This window comes from Nicotiana tabacum, chromosome 19, assembly GCF_000715075.1.
Source record: "Nicotiana tabacum cultivar K326 chromosome 19, ASM71507v2, whole genome shotgun sequence".
In the NCBI taxonomy this organism is placed as follows: Eukaryota; Viridiplantae; Streptophyta; class Magnoliopsida; order Solanales; family Solanaceae; genus Nicotiana; species Nicotiana tabacum.
This window is the reverse complement of record NC_134098.1, coordinates 139,648,267-139,665,731: the sequence shown is the minus strand read 5'-3', so window position 1 is coordinate 139,665,731 and position 17,465 is coordinate 139,648,267. Positions and strand designations below refer to the sequence as shown.

The window sequence follows — 17,465 nt, the reverse complement described above, 5'->3', positions numbered from 1 at the left end:
TTTGGGTATTATAAGGACTTATTTAACAAATTTTGTTTTAATTTTAAAAAGTCTCTGGGACTTACGCCTCACTACAAAAACGTGTCTCAAACGTACGGACGTACGCCCCAAATTGCTGGGCATACGCCTCTTGAGGCTTTCGCCCCACACCATCACCTCGGGACGGTTTTAGTACGCCTCACCCCGAAAACGTCTTTTAAAATACTGCTCAATAATATCGAATTACAAAGTGCTTCCATAAGGGATGGTTAAGTCCTAAATACAACAATATATACACGAACTAGCCAATTCAAGGCATCACTTGACCTTGCAAATTAAGATGATATAGTACATATGATTGAATAGAATATCAACAGATAGACGATAGTACCTATATATAGCTCTAGCCACATCTGCTTGAAACAACATTAGTTTCTCATTAGACTGTTAACCCCTCCTCGATTAATCTCACAGTTTTTCGAGGTCTGGTCAACTGGTCTAATCAATTTATATATTTCATTAGATGATGCATCAATAGAGAGTTACCCTTTCTTCTTTCAGTAACTATATATCTTCACTTCTCAAACCAAGCTCAATAAGGAAAAGGCAAGCTGCAAACATTCAACAAATTATAAATGAGTATAACGCATGACACATGAAAAGTGTTCAGTTGGGGTACGTTTGGAATTCAGTAAGTCATATATATAGATGCTTCTTTAGTTCCATTATGTTTGACACTATTTTCTTATTAGTTCGCTCCAAAAGGAATGATGCATTTATACGAGTATTTTGTTAAAAAAATAAGTTTCTATAGTCACACAAATGTTATGATATGATTAATACCACAAGTTTAAAAGGTCCTTTAGCCACACAAATTTTATGATATGTCTAAAACCACAAGTTTTAAAAAAATTTCGCTCTTTCTTAAATTTTGTGTCAAGAGTCAATTATGCCAAATGAATTGAAACGGAGGGAGCAGTATTTCACATACCCTAACTTGAGGCTAGTATCAGAGTCAATGTAATCGTGATGACTATTGACTAAGCTGCGATTGGTCGTGATAGAGTCTGCCGAATGTCCTCCCTCAATTGCATTATGGCCCTCAACTTCATTCAATCTTGCCTGTTGCATGCCAGAGATTTAATGATTTAGTAGTCACAGAAAAGGGAACTAGTCAAAACAAAAAAAAGAAGATAATAATGCAGATTTTACTTCTGATTGCTGTTTCAACTGTGAATTCTCTTCTAGCAGTTGAGCTTCCTGCATATCAAAAGCTACATATAAGGTGATAAAAGATGTTACTAAGCTAGTAAATCTCAGGAATAATAGAATTCCTGAGATTGGATTTCACTGTTTGGCTTATAGATTCTTTCATCAAGGAAAATTTAGAAGGTCAGAAAAATGAAAACTTTGAATAACCTAAAAAGCCATCTTTGTTTTCAAAAAGAAACTTCGTTACCGAAATTTAAAGCAAAATCGTCTTCCAGAAACCAAAGACAAACCAAGGTAGATTATCAGAACAACCATAATAAATATAAGGTTCTCCGTTTTTCCTCATAATCTCAATACATAAGCTTTCCCTATCAATAATAATTGTTTTCCGAAAACCTGATTTTTCAAAGACCAAATTCAAACTTCATTCAATAGTACATGATAAAATAAGAAAATATCCTTCTTTTCTTTAAGTAAGCGGCCTTGTGACCTGAGTTTAGCTTACACCCCTACCTTGTAAAGAAAGTATCCTAATTAAGAAATTAACAGAATCTAATGACAAAGTTGAGAAATACTCAAAGTTATGACTTGCCTTTTTCTTAAGGGAGCTGATCTCTCTCCTAAACTTGTCACCCTGAAAGGCACAAAAATCCCAAAGTTAATGGAATCAACGTATATTGTAGGACCAATCTCATTAGTGGAAAAGGAGGGGAAGTAGCTATAGGACCTTAATTTTCATGACACGACTTATTCCTCCCTCGACTATTTTCTCCAATTTCATTAATTCCTCCAAGCCAAGTCCTTGCAGCTCTTCTCCATTAAGTTGCCTAGCATAATAACTTAAATAAGTCATTTGCAATTTGATATTACAGTCAACCCTCTTTATAACAATCTCGTTTGTTCTGATAATTTTTGGTTTTTATAGTGAATGGTTGTTACACACCTATAATAGCATTTGATGTTTAAATAGTTTTTGGCAGTTATAAATAAAATTATCCAAAAATCAATTACTTTTCCTTTTTCAATGTTGCATATAAAAGATAAAAAAAGTTATTCAAATTTAAAATTTCAAAGATATGCATATTTCACTAGTTTAATATTGAAGAAAGCTAACACATTAACAATAAATTCATAATTAAACATATAAAGATTTAAACCCTAAGGCATACATTTTAAAGCTACCTAGAAAAATAAAAAATTTCAAGATTGATGGATGAATTTTGTAATTATAGTTTGTTTCGTAGATTTCATTCTCTTACTAGCGATATAACGCTTGAATTGGCGCATGTCCAAATTTTCAGCAAAAAGATATCTGATAGCTTTCTGTTGAAGACAATCTAAGAGCTTAACAATTAAATCTTTTGTCTAAATATTTTTTGAGAATTTGTCCAATGAAAAAGATATCATGTGCAAATCTTCAAACCTTATATCTTATGCAAGATAGAAACTTAGTTCAATAGAAAAGATTGTATACATGTTTTTAGAATTACTATTACTAATATTAAAGATTTTATATGGCTGTTATAGATGAGAAATTTTACAACGAGTGTTCTGCTATAATTATGGTTGTTGCTATAGGTAAAAAGTTGTTATAGAGAGGTAAAATATAACTTAAAAAATCTGTTCTGAGAAAAACTTAGCTTTTATAGTGAATTGCCGTTATATAGGGATATTATAGAAAGGTCTATTGTACTACAATTAGGTAAACTTTGGCAGCAGTAAGGTACATCTAATGGCGATGGTTCTTACTAATGGAAAATATTTGAGACTGAAGTACTAATTAGTAGAACTCTTAACAAATGATAATAAAACGCAACAATTTATATAAAAAAAAAAAGAAGAAGAAGAAGAAGAAGAAGAAGAAGAAGAAGAAGAAGAAGAGATAGAGTTTTGGATGTAAAACGTATGCAAAGGCACGCTATGGAAGGTGTTCTGTTCATATTAGTTTTCCATCACTGCTATAGTGCAAGAGCAAAATGACATCCTACTCCCAAAATACAATTAATCACTTAGGAATCTTCGAATGGGCACTTAAATAGAAATACAAAAGAACTCTTAAATTTTCAATTGTTTTGTAGAAATTAGAGCGAGAGAAGAAAAGGGACCCTGGAAGGGAGTGAAAAGATGAAGTGCTAAAAGATGACAATCTCAGGATTTTATAGATTATATTTTCTTGGTGATAAGATAGGGTATATTCATAGAGAGTGAAACATATAAACTCGACCTTCTATAGAGTCCGAACAGTGAAATTGTACAGATGACTGAAATTGCAAATGTGCAAATTCTACATTGTTTAAGGGAAGCCAATCAAGTGGCCGACTATTTGACTAAGTTAGCCTCGTCAAGTGAAAATAGTACTTTCTATACCTCTTTTAATCAACTTCCTAAAGAAGCAAAACGATTATTTCAACTAGACAGATGGCAACTTCTCAGCATTAGAAGAAGATACGACAAGACTAACTTTTTGTTAGTTGACTTTGTATATACTTTTTTAATGGAAGAGTATAAGTATAGATGTAACTCTACCTTTCTTTTGTGTTGGAGGTTAGGTCTATGTCCCCATCTAGCTTTGTACTTTTTTTTGGTATATATTGGCATGGTAGGGGTCAAGCCAAACCCCCATAACCAAAGGTACCTTGCCGGAGGTTAATGGCTTAATTTATAAAATAAAAATAAAAATATAGAGTCCGAACATATCTCTTCATTAACGAAGAGTGTGACCACCGATAATCAGATAATCTTTTCGGAAAACATTGTACATTTTTAATAATAAACACATTAAATTTTGAATTACTCGGAATAAATTAAACTAACAATTACCTCAACTCCCGGTTCTTCTCCGCAAATTCCCTACAAAGCATTCCACAGTTTTTCTTCTCGCTCTGGAAAATGAAAGATTTGCTTCTTTTTAGTAAGGTAGATTGAAATTAAGATCAACAAGGCTTGTCTTTTGTATACATTTCATGATCACATATTAACCCCACACCAACACATACGACGCGTGGAAGCTCGGTTGGATGAATTAATTAAAAAAAGGAAACTCTTCATGCGAGAAAGGCTTAGATCGGGACTACAACTTCTAGTATTCCTTTTCTATCTCAAGTTTATCAACAAGACTCTAAGAGCGCGTTTGGATATAAGAAATTTTTTTCTTTTATTCAATTTTTTTTTTCTTTTTTTCAAAATCAGCGTTTGTTCATAAAATTTTCAATTTTCACTTGAAAATGCATTTTGAAATTTTTCGAAATTTTGAAAAACTCCAAAAAACTGTTTTTCAAAATTTTCACTCAAATTACTCACAAAACTTCAAAAACAACCCAAAATTATATTCATGTCCAAACACAACTCTTTCAAATATCATTTTCACTTGAAATTCTTTTTTACTTTTTTTTTTTAATTTTACAATTCTTATGTCCAAACACCCACTAAGAGTATATAAGAATAGTACCGAATATAGTAATACTAGGATTAGTAATGCTGAGATTAGTTATACTGGGATAATTTCTTATTAACTATTTGGTTTGATTATTATAAAGTTTTTGAAATAACAGTTACGTTCTATCTAATGACATGGTATTGCTAATGTCATGGTTTGCTATGTATAAGAATAGTACTGAATATGGTATATAACTAATGCAAGTATTAGTTATATATAAGTTGAAAAACATTAGAAAACAATGGAATAATAATATCAAAACTAATACATGTATTATTTTCCCTAATATATCCTACCAAAACCGCAAGGCATATTCTTCAGTACATAAGATTATTGTCAATTAATGATATCAGAGTAGCAGAGACAATGGTATTACCTGAAGGTTAGAAAATTGCAGTTGGTCTGGACTATCCATATCCCTTTCTGAGTGAACCTTGTGCTTTTCAATCAGTTGCATCATACTGTGCAAGGATATATGACAATAACACACAATCAACTACTAAAAGTAGAGAAGATCACATATACATGAACAATTAGATTCGACTCTCACAAACCTGGGAATTGAAGTGTTTATGCCAATATTTATATTATTAACCATGGAGTGTGTTCAATACATATACCACAAAGGAAAATAGACATTTAAGCATCTAGTACCTACGAATGGTGTGAAAAATGAATGAGAAAAAACTAACAAAAGTTCTATAGCTTAAAACATCATATTCAAGTTCTCTAATTTAGTTAAAACAATATCCAATATTACTGGATCGATTAATTTGGATTCGCGCAGCATAGGCCCATTAAAGGGGAAGCAGTGTGCCAGTGACATGAATATATAAATCATTTAGCACCTTTTGTGTATCAATGACAAACTCATTAACAATATCCTATTTTATACTCCTCTTTTTAACCTTTTCGAATTATGTGGGTCAAATTGACTAATTTCTGAATTCGGACGTAGATTCTTTAAGGTTTTTGAAATAAAATTTACATACTTAAAAATTACATAAAAAACAATATAAGTCACAGTAGTTAAAAATTCAAAATATTAAAAAACTATTTGCAAAAAATATGATTAAAAACCCTTATTTGATTCCCTAAGTAGTAATATAGGTTATTCTTTTTTAAAACGGGGGAAGTACGTCATTATTGTTATATCATATAGTTTACTATATTGTTATAACTAGTGTATTAAAAGGCATTTTTGGGACTCGCCTCGGGGAGGGGCACTATCAAAATACCTTGAGACTCATGTGTGATGCTTAGTTCTGTGAGATTTATGCCACCATGCTACCGTTTTGGGCCAACAAGGTCAAAATCTTCGTCAACGCAAGGAAAGGACATGACAATCAGTCCGAATCCAAGCAACACCCATGGAACCCACCCAGCGTAAGGAAAAATATGGCACCAACGGATGTGGCCATACCCAGAAAAGAAAGTTGGCCTAACTCCAGTTTGTTTGATGAAGTTGAATAGTAAAAAATCTTTGGGCGAAAGGCAAATAGGGCTCATCCTTGATTTCATGAAATGCTGTGTTGAATTCACTAATTAGCACTGCTGACTCTCAAAATTCTTCAACAAATGAATGATTAAAGTTCTTTTTATATATAGGAATATGAAAAATGTGAATAACTCAAATAACAAACCATAGTATTACATATTTACTAATTGAGAATATCGTGACGGTGAATATCATTTGAATTTTTTTTTTGAAAATAAGTAACCAAAATTTATATCCTTACTTGAGAGATCTTCATGTCTTAGTTCTATGTCTCACTAAATTATCATATATTTATTATTTTACTCTTTAAAATTAATTTTATATTTCTCATGAAGGATAATATTTTAAATTACAGTGTTGATAAAATTTATTGAGTATTTACTTTTAAAGAGGTAAAATATGCAGCTTGATAATATTTTTTAAGAAATTATGATTTTAAATCCTTTGAAAGTTAAAACATTGTAATAAATTTATATTTCATAGTAACTTTAACAGTATTACATTATTTATACTTGTAAAACAGGGCACCTCACACCCTTGCCTTTTAAGACACTGATTATTAACAAAATGAGAATCTTAAGATGAACGCTTTATCTGTTTTTGTAGTAATTTTTATGAGCTCGGAGTTAATTGAGTTTCTATTTTCCCTTTTAAGCGTTGATAACATCTAAAATTTGCAGTTGAATCTATTGCTGATTTGATTAATCTTTTTAAGGGAAATATCAAGCTTCTAATCACAAGAGCTTTACTGAATTCCGTTTTTTTTTTTTCCATTGTGCTTAAATGATCATAATTCATATATTCTTGTCTTAACCGAGAGGGCGAAACACTAGTCTTCCACATACTTGTGATCATATATACTAATATATGTTGCATAGAGGGTCTATTCGTGTGATCCAGGATTAATTAATCATCCATCTCCCACATTTAAGGCGCTATAATAACTTGAATATTTGTATAATTAAGAGAAATACACTTAGTGCACAAGGTTATATATAGTAGTTGAGGGTAATCGAGAGAGGCGCCTATTGTGCGAACTTTCCAAAATGTTGATGCATCCTTGTCTGATCCTCCAAAAATGCAATAAGTTTGGAGGATCCGACTTTGGAGGATCCGATACATATTCAACAATATTTCTGAAAAATCCGAGCAATACAGATTCCATATAAAATTGTTTGGAATATTTCATCTATCACTCAACTATGAAAGGGATAAGTGCCCTTAACTATCTTGCTGGAGAGTGGTGACTATATAATTAGCACCAAGTGCCACCTTTGCCAATTCTGAACGCATATAAGCCAACTCTTGGTCAACCCACCGCCTCGGCCTAACAGTTGCCCTCGCCTAGATCTCAAGTATTTTACCATCTTTGTTTTTTCTTTTCTCCTTAACCTGGACACTTTTGAGGCTTCATTTTTGGCGGCTTAATGCATGGATCGTTCAATTGTTAACAACTTTAAGTAGGACTTTTTATATCACATCTAATTATTATTCTATGTGTTGGGATATATACTATTAACCATAGATTTTGGTTTAGATATAATATTTATTATGGAACAATTGTTTATTCAATTTTAATAAAGTTTTAAATAGATCATATATTCGTTTGTCTCATTTTCTTATATAGTAAATAATTTAGTGTATAGAGCTTAGCTTACACACGGAAGATTAAATCATCGGTTCTTATAAATATAAAGATCATGTTCATAATCTAATGATAGAATTGGACAAACCATCAGGAATTATTGTAGCACAAGATTAAATATAATTTATCTTGATTATGGGAATGGTTTAATTCTGACTTCTTGTGCTATTACATTTTATATGTATTGAACGGACCAAATAGAGATAAGTATTTTATACCGACTTAATAAAATAATTTCTCTAGCCACTAAACGTAATTATACTCTTAATCTTGATATAATTATTATTATTTGTGTATATCATTTATTGTTTTAATTTACTAAAAGGCGAGATTCTTTTATGGGTCAATATGCGTGGTAAATTGGACAATGATGATATACATTGGCGAAATAATAGTTAATTGAATAAATCCATATCTCGGTCTAGAGATTGATGATACACCTTTATGAAAGCTTATAAGTTTTCATGTGTAAACCCTGTAGGTGAATTTTGTATCTGTCACATGAAATAAGTTAAGTGAAAGTCTAAAGAAAATAATCAATGAATTAAATTATCAGTAATTTAATTTATTAGATTAGTACCTGAATCTTAATATCGGGAGTTAAATAAAGTTTAATGGAAGAATTTCGAAATTGAACTGAGGAGTGCAGTTACGAATTTTTAGTGGAATAATTCGTAATTTATTATGCTAATATTAATTCGGATATTTTGAATTAAGTTCATAATAGGAAGCCTCGGTAATTAAATATTGCGGTCCCTGTGTCCGAATAATTAAGAATTAAATGGAATCATATTTTTTGGTGAAAAAGGAAGACCCAACAGGTTTAGGAAAAGGTTTTAAACCCTAAAACCTGTGGCTATATAAAGAGGTCTTACTCTATAAAGAGGCTATGGTTCGCCCACACGAATTTTGCTAATCCGGGCATTATTCGGGTCATACAACAGAAGACTGTGGAACTGAAGGATGATCGTGTGGATAGTTTTGCTCATACTTGAAGGCTCTTTTCGCGATCGTGGTCACATTTCAAGAGATAAGTAGCGATTTTACGTTTAAATAAATCTGTGATTGTATATTGTTTATATTACATGCAAGTGATCCTCGCTATTTGCTTCTGATATTTATACCTATTTTTATCAATTGGTATCAGAGCCAAATTGCATCTATCAATTGGTATCAGAGCCAGATTGCATCTAAATAGATAACGTAAAATATACATATGCGAAATTATGTATGAATGTCGATTGTTGATTGGAAAATTAAGCAAAAGAAAGAGAAAGAAAAAAGAAGGGTACTGGTTGGTCGGCTACTGAGGAAAGGCCGTAGAAAGCCCGATCAAGTAATCTATTGGGATTTCTCAAAAGTTTATTTTTTTAATCAACAAACAAAGGATAGAAAATATATGCTTGCTATTTTCTTGGTTGCTGCAGCGAAACAATTCCTTGTTTCGTTGAAAGTGTATTTTGACTTTTGACCAAAATTTTACCATGTGAAAATATTTATTTAAAAAGGTAAGTCCTTGCTGGTGACGCAACATCTTGGATTTTTAATCAATGTGAAGTGTTCATTCTTCATGTGACTTCTATATATTTCGGTTGATCAAAATCAATTATTACCATAATTTGGTTTTTTCTGTTGTAGCTCGCTAGAAATTGTAAAGTTTTGGTAATTTTGAAGGTATGTGAAGTGTTTTAATCAATGTGAAGTGTTGATTCCTCCTTTTTTCCTCATACGTATATAATAATATTATAGATTGAGAATAAGCACTCCTTGCTATGCAGTGAATCACGTAATTTTTGGGCGTTTTGAGGTTGTTTAGAAGGGTTTTAAGTAGATTATTGGATTAAACGAGTTTTAAATATGAACATCTACTCCTTATATATCGATTTTATTTGTGTTAAATCTGAAACATGATCACACATAATGATTTAACTCAATATGATATATGGAAAGAATTTAAATCACATAAATTCGCCTGAAGAAATTAATCTGAATTTGGTCATAGTTTTGGTAATCATTAATTTTACGATCTCTGATTGACTTGAAATTTGATGGATTCATCGAAAATGACCTGATAAGAAATACTCACTGTTATGCAGTGAAATATATCATATTTCGGTCAATTCGAGGTCGTATAGATGGATTTTTTTGGCGGTTTGCGGGAATAAAATATGATTTGAATATGAAAAGTCATTCTTTATGTTGGTTTTATTTATGTTAAATCTGAAATATAATAGCACATGTTGATTTAACATAAATTGATATATGACAAGAATGCACCTCATATTTTAAATTTTTAAAAATGCTTAAAACGGTAATTTTAAAATTTGGTCGCAGTTTTGGAAATAATAATTTTAAAGATCTTCGACTGACCTGAAATTGGATAGGCTTATCGGAAATAGCCAAGTGAAATGCTCACTGCTATGTGGTGATTGGCATATTTTTAGCGTTTCAGAGCTGTCTGGATGAGTTTTTTGTGCATTCTTTTCGAATTTTGAAAAATTCTCAAAAAATAATATATGGTTGTGATTAAGTGGTGATATGAATTAACCCCTATGGCCTCCACTATCTATTTATAGTGAGATAATAAATTTACGCGTCGAATTTAGGTCTTCCTCCATATCGGATGAATTTGTTATGAACTCACTAAGTATAATTACTAGTTATTGATAACCTGTATTGACTCTCCATCTGAGTTTACACGTTGAGTCAATTTTGTAATTATAATGCAACCATGATTACATGAATATGTTTCTGTCATCTTCCACTATTAATTAATTTCAAGTGAGTGTAAATTTACGCGTCGACTTTAGGTCTTCCTCCATATCGAATACATTTATTACAAGCACACTAGGTAAAATACTAGTTATTGATGTACTTAATCTCCATCTGAGTATACATGGCGGGTCAATGGAACTAGAGTTATTAATTATGGTGTTCACTTGACTTAAATTAACAGTATACTCTCCATCTGAGTTTGGACTGTTTTAATTTATTAGAATGAATAATCTAGCATTACATGTATATGTTGCATGGGTAGTTCTTTTTCCATCGAAATTTTCTATTCAAGGTGCATGAATATGTGCGTAGGGCGTTTGAAATTTTTGTATTAAATGGTTATATACAGTTGGCTGAAAATAACAGTTTACTCTCCATCTGAGTTGGTTCTATTTCTTTTAGGATTTTTAATTCCTGCATTATATAATATACGTTGCATGAATAATTCTTTTCCCATCAAAATTTTCTATTCGAGATGCATATATATATATATATGTTACACCCCATATATATATATATATATATATATATATATATATATGCAGTCTGAATTTTATTATTCAGTATTAATTGACTTATCATGATCTATCTAATATTGTATATCTCAACTCCACAATGACTTCATGTAGTTTGTCATATCGCTTGTCAAATATTTTCTTTGGTCGTGATATGACACTAATTTAAAGGATGTATTATATGTACTTTTTGCTATAAGGAATTTAATTCCGGTTTTTAGACAGAGATGAATATCAAGTTTATTTTCGAATAACTCTTATATTATTGAGTTTGATAAATATTTTATTTCTTGTGGCACATGGATACATGACCTTATTATTGTTAATGTCTCTCCTGAATTGAATAATATAGTCCACCTTATAAGAGAAAATATTCTTCAAAATTGAGTGAAACTTATTTGTGCACTTGCGTCTAAGTCATAATTATCTGGATGAGATTTCAGTTGGTCAATGATGAACCTTAAAGTTCATTGAAAGAAAGAGGCACTACCAACTTGTGGATCCTATTTAAAAGGAAATATGACTAAAAGACAATTTTGCTCCAAAGGAAAAAGAGCTGGTGATGGGTTAGAACTAACCCATTTTGAGTGTGATGTCTAATGAACAAATAGGCAAGATGTGATTTTGAGTAATTTATGACGTTCATAAGTGATTAATCAAAATATGAATATATTTGTTTGATGCGCCATAAGTCTGAATGCTTTGAATAATTCAAAGATTTTAAAGCTTGATACGGAGAAGCACCATGGGAATATATTAAATCACTACGATCTGATCGTAGGTGTCTAGCCCTTATCTACAGAGTTCATTAGTTACTTATCAAAATAAAGGATTATATCTCAATTGTCTACACCGGTTACTCCATAATAGAGTGGTGTAGTAGAGAGAAGAAATATGACTCTTATGGATATATTTAGATTAATGATGAGTTATTCCGATTTATTTCTTTTTTGTTATGGATATGCCTTAGAAAGCTGCAATTACATTTTGATTTTAGTTCCTTCTAAGTCAGTATCTTGGACCACATAAAACCGTGGACTCAATGTAAGTTCGGTCTGCGGCAAGTTCGATTATGGAATTGTCCACAATATATACTGAAGGGGAAATGGATAAGATAAAATCAAGGACGAATGTATACATGTTTATTGAATATCCAAAGAAACGAAAGGAGGTTTATTTTATTTTCCTAAAGAAAAGAAGGTAATTGCTAGCACAAATACCGGTTCTCTATAATATGATTATTTAATAAACTATGTTCCTAGAAGTAATTATATCATTAGATTGTGAACATAATCTTTATACTTATAAGAACCAATAATTTAATCTTCCGTGTATAAGCTAAACTCTATACACTAAATCATCTACTATATAAGTAAAGGACATAAACGAATATATGATCTGTTTAAAACTTTATTAAAATTGAATAAATAATTGTTCCATAATAAATACTATATCCAAACCAAGATCCATGGTTAATAGTATATATCCATCCAATCTTCCACTTAGACTTTTAACCATGATAATTATTAGAATATACTATATCTAAATGTATGGTTAATAGTATATGTGATAGACCCTTAATACTAAGCTTTATTAAACTTTATTAAAACCTTATTAAATGCATGGTTATGTAGTCCATCAACACAAATATACAACTGACCTTCTATCTGAATTTTACTGTCCGGATGCTAAGCCTGCCATCACTCCTCTTGATCCCCAGACCAAGCTTCAGATTGACTTTGGTGATCCTATTTATGATCCTTCTACCTACAGAAGTTTGATTGGCAAGCTGAACTTCTTGCAGCACACCAGGCCTGACATCTCCTTCTCTGTTCAACATTTGAGTCGGTTCCTGGCGTTTCCTAAAGTTTCTCATATGTTGGCTGCACTACATGTTCTCAGATATCTTGTAAATGATCCTGCTCAGGGTATCTTACTCAGCAGCTCTTCTGATTTTTACCCTAAAGGCTTATTCTGATTTAGACTGGGTTATCTGCCCTATCTCTAGGAGATCTATTACTGGCTGTTTTGTTCTTCTTGGTGATTCTCCTGCTTCTTGGAAGTCCAAGAAGCAGCTTACTGTCTTCTTAAACTCTGCTGAAGCTGAATATAGAGCTTTGAAACATGTGGTTACTGGGGTTTCTTGGTTGCTTAGGCTTCTTGCTGATATGGGTTTGTCTATTACTTCTCCTGTTTTTATTTTTTGTGATAGTCAAGCTGCTGTGCATATTGCCAGAAATCCAGTTTTTCATGAGCATACCAAACACATTGAAGTGGATTACTATTATGTTAGGGGTGTTCTTTCTTCTAGGGTGATTTCTCTTCAGCATGTGCACATTTCTGCCCAACTAGCTGATATGCTTACCAAGGCCTTAACAGGTGTTCCTCATCAGAGACTTCTCTGCAAGCTTGGTGTTCTCTCACCCTCCAGCTTGAGGGGGGATGATAGACCCTTAATGCTAAGCCCAAATCCTGGCTGAGCTTTTACAGTGTTGGGCCTATTCCTTATTGGGCCAACTTTCATTTTTGTAATTCAGGGACCCGGCCCTTGTCCGGTTAATTTCAAATTAACCACTATTACTTATACATATAAATAGAGTTAGTTGACTCTATTCTTAATTAAGGGATCAGATTATATTTACCCTATTGTCTCTCGTATCTTCTCTCTCACCGACTTAGACGATTAGGGTTTTCTCTTCGAGACAATCTCAAATTTCTCGATGATTTTCATAGGTTAACAATATGCCCTAACAATATGTACATACAATGACAATGCAATGTTAAAGACTATCACTGTGTGCACACATAGATTATCTTAGAGAAGAATCTTTAATTATCTGATACATTAACGACAACAATGCTACTTTTGCACAAAAGGTGTACTTCCAAATTCCAATATTCAACCCCTCAAAACTAAACATAAGGAAGAAATTCTGAAAGCAAAAAAAGATTAATTCGAGTCAAGCAGGGTTCTCCTTGTTTCGTCTAATCAATCCGAGAAATACAAAAATTAATTTAGCGAGTACTACCCGTGCTGGGATAATTAGTAGCAAAACTATTTATGTTGTACTCACATAGTACATCTTACTAAAGAATGAAAATCCTACAAATGATCATATGTGTTAATTTTATACAGACGTATAAAACTTTAGATTTCTTAGTTCTCCTACCATAGTCATGAGTATTAACATATATGTTCTTAAAGAAGCAGCTTTCTCTCTCAGTTCACAAATTTGAGGACCCCTCTTGCATTATTTTGAAGGATATTTTATGGATCTTTATTATTATGCATATCACATTTTAAAATGATGATTCAAGTACAAATCTCTGAAAGATACCGTACGGTAAAACTGAAAAAAGAAAAGGATATTTAACCCAGGCATTTTCTTAAGCAGTCATAACCAATTTGTTAGTATTGCTATTACATAAAATTTCGTTAAATTAGATAACAATCTCTTTTGTGAAAATGATAAAGAGTGTAGGACAGTCAAATGTAATGAGAAACTTTAATAACCTGGAAATATTTCCAGTCACAAGTTGTACTGCTTATTAATTACAAAAAGAAGCATTGCAGCAGAGTTAAAACAAAATATGTTAACATCAAATATAGAATTATCAATCTTAATACTACTAACTTTTACGGTTTTCCACAAGGGAGTGGAACTCTCCATATATAAATCTGACGGACAAGAAAAGTAAGAGATTTTCTTGGACAAGATGGATATCTGACACGCAAGTCATGGGCTTTTTTAAACTCCAAAAATTAACATCTTTTCATCAATTAGTGAACGAACCAAGTACTGGCGAGGTAGTTTATTGGTAAGTACCATTTGTTTGAAGTATAGACGTTCATTGTTAATTCCTATGTATATTCTAATTAGATGAAGTACTCATCCTTGGAACCAGAAAAATCTACCGTAACAAGTCAAAAGTAATTGAAAAAAAGCTGAGAAAGAAAGAGAAATTATACCTGGAGCTTGAATATTCAAAAAGTTTTCCAGTAGCAGAGAAAACGATGAGGCCAATATCAGCATCACAAAGAGTGGAGAGCTCCTGAGCTTTCTTGAAAAGCCCTCTTCTTCTCTTTGAGAAAGTCACCTGCCTTGCTGTCAAGTTGTCAATCTTCTTGATCTGAATCTTTTGTCTCACCATTTTCACCTCTATACACCTGACCATATCATTATCATTAATGCACAAAGTCAAAGATGAAGAAGTAGGTGTATATTATATATTATAAATAAGATGTAGAAATCTGCTAAGTGTGAAGTCGAGAAAAGGATCTTATAAATAAGAAAATCTAGCTAATCACTCTCCAAAATTGACTACATTGGACACAAGAAATATTTTTTAAAATTTTATATATTAAAATATAAAGGAAATATTCAGAATGTTTGTACCTCTTATCATGGACAAGGAGTTAAAAAAAGAACTTGTGAACCAACCATTTATAGAAAAAATAGAGCATAGTACAACTAAAGAGAATCCATTAACCCTAGAATTAAACAACAAAAGAGATAAGGGAAAGAACCTGAAATTCAAAGAAGGGAGCTGAAAAAAGGAAAATAAGAGGAGATCCAGAACTTAAAAGATGATCTACTAAGATAACAAGAAGAAGAGAGCTCAAAGAAGAAATAAAAAGAAAAAGATGATGGAGATTTAGAACCTAAAAAGCTGTCTTACAGAAAAGTAAAAATGAGAGAGGAAGAAGGGATTGGAGAGGGGATCTTGAAGTTATTACCTTTACTAGGATAGTATAATTAAGGTTTTGGTTAGAGTGCAGCTTTTTCTTCTGAAAATACACACCAATATAGGAACAGTTTTGACCAATGATATATGGAGAGAGAATAATGAAGATGATAAATGAGAAAGAGACTAAAAGAGAGAGCTCATCCCTTTTTTCTTTTTATTCTTTACTTTTCTTCTTAGGTTTTTTCCTTTTTGCTTGCCTTTGGGTGAATGAGTTTCCAATCAGATTCCTTTTATAGCTAAAATCCCTTCCAAATTCCATATATGGCCAAACAGAGTTGCTACTAATTTCACTTTCCTCTATTAGTAATACGGTAATAATAAATCATTTCCTGATTTTCACTTCGTCCCTTTCTTTTTTTGGTAACTTGATGAAAAGAAGATTCTTCGGCATGTTTGTTTTAATAGAACACAAATTAAAGGAATAGGTGAACAAATATTTTAACGGAAAAAATATCATGAGTTAAATGAAATTAAATTTCTTATGATATTATTAGTGAAATAATAACAAATATTTGGGACAAATTTTTAAATTTCAAAAGGAAGAGTATATCTACAAAAGCTCTAAATTCACAAATATTTTATCCAAACACAATTCTACCAAAATTATTTTAAACCTATTGAAAAATCAGAGACTTTCCTATTATTAAAAAGTAAAAAGTAAAAATAGTAATAGTAGTAGTACTAGAAAAGGAGGAGTTAGATGTGTGTGGAAATGGGGAAACTTTTCCGTACAGGTGAATGGTGACTGGTGACTGAGGAGCCATATCAGAACACAGAAATTATGACTTTATTGTACCCTCGTACCTGTCATTGCTCCCCACCCTTAGCCCCTTTCTTTCTCATTCTTCAACTTCTCACAACCCACGCACCTCTATTCCCTTCATATAGTAGTTGTCGTATTTTGGATTAATGGAGCTGACTTCATAGCCACTCGCTCTACTTATCCATCTCCCAAAAAATAGAGGGAAAAAATGTCCAATATACCTACCCCTAACATTTAGGGATCGATTGATATATACGATGGATAAGCAAAAATAATTTTCACACAAAAATTTAGTATCGTCTTATTTCTTATTTGGTTATTAATTATATCAAAATTAAAATAGTACTAGGATAATTTATACATGGCAGATGGTAGAATAGTAATCTCAAGATAAAGTTGTTGTCTGACCCAAAATTTAGATCTAGGTTTAAACAATTAGAATTTCTAATAGAATAAAATTAATCTTAGCCAATATTAATGTCCAAGAGATTGTTTAACTGATTTTGTGGTAAAATATCGCAAATTCCATTTAAATAGCAGCAAATACGTAACAATAAACAATATTTTATGACCCAAGAACAAAGAGAATATCATTACATAGTAATAAATGATACATAATGGTATTTATGTAAATAAATGCAAGTGAGATAACCGAAAAAGGGGTGAGATTCTGAGATATTTCTCCTGACAATGAGAAATGATTGGTGAGCCTTTGAATATTCGGATCATCCTTGGATCGTGGGAGAAAAGTTAGACAGAGATACAGAGAAAAGGTATATTTTGTATGTATATAATAAAGCAAGAATCTTTAGAGAATGTCAATATGTTGTTCTTTACAAATGGATGTCCAATCCCCCTTTGTAGCTACAGATCTTTCTATTTATATGGGCATA

At 31.7% G+C, this 17,465-nt stretch overlaps 1 protein-coding gene across 3 annotated transcripts; it reads right to left on the bottom strand.

Annotated features, from left to right (window-relative positions):
• Positions 1–217: 217 nt before the first annotated feature.
• Positions 218–15,936, bottom strand: LOC107787838 (MADS-box protein JOINTLESS). 3 transcript variants are annotated; one of them, XM_075238764.1, is made up of 10 exons: positions 15,799–15,906; positions 15,589–15,608; positions 15,031–15,228; positions 5,004–5,088; positions 4,012–4,073; positions 1,919–2,018; positions 1,784–1,825; positions 1,192–1,239; positions 971–1,101; positions 218–590 (listed from the first exon to the last, which is right to left on the bottom strand). In XM_075238764.1, the coding sequence occupies exons 3-10, from the start codon at positions 15,210–15,212 to the stop codon at positions 572–574; spliced, it is 669 nt and encodes a 222-aa protein (XP_075094865.1). In that variant the 5' UTR covers positions 15,213–15,228; positions 15,589–15,608; positions 15,799–15,906; the 3' UTR covers positions 218–571. The 3 variants fall into 3 exon arrangements, with proteins under 3 accessions (XP_075094865.1, XP_075094864.1, XP_075094866.1); XM_075238763.1 differs by lacking the exon at positions 15,589–15,608 and having other exon boundaries at positions 15,799–15,936; XM_075238765.1 differs by lacking the exons at positions 218–590; positions 971–1,101; positions 1,192–1,239; positions 15,589–15,608 and having other exon boundaries at positions 1,564–1,825; positions 15,799–15,936.
• Between the last annotated feature and the right edge of the window lie 1,529 nt (positions 15,937–17,465).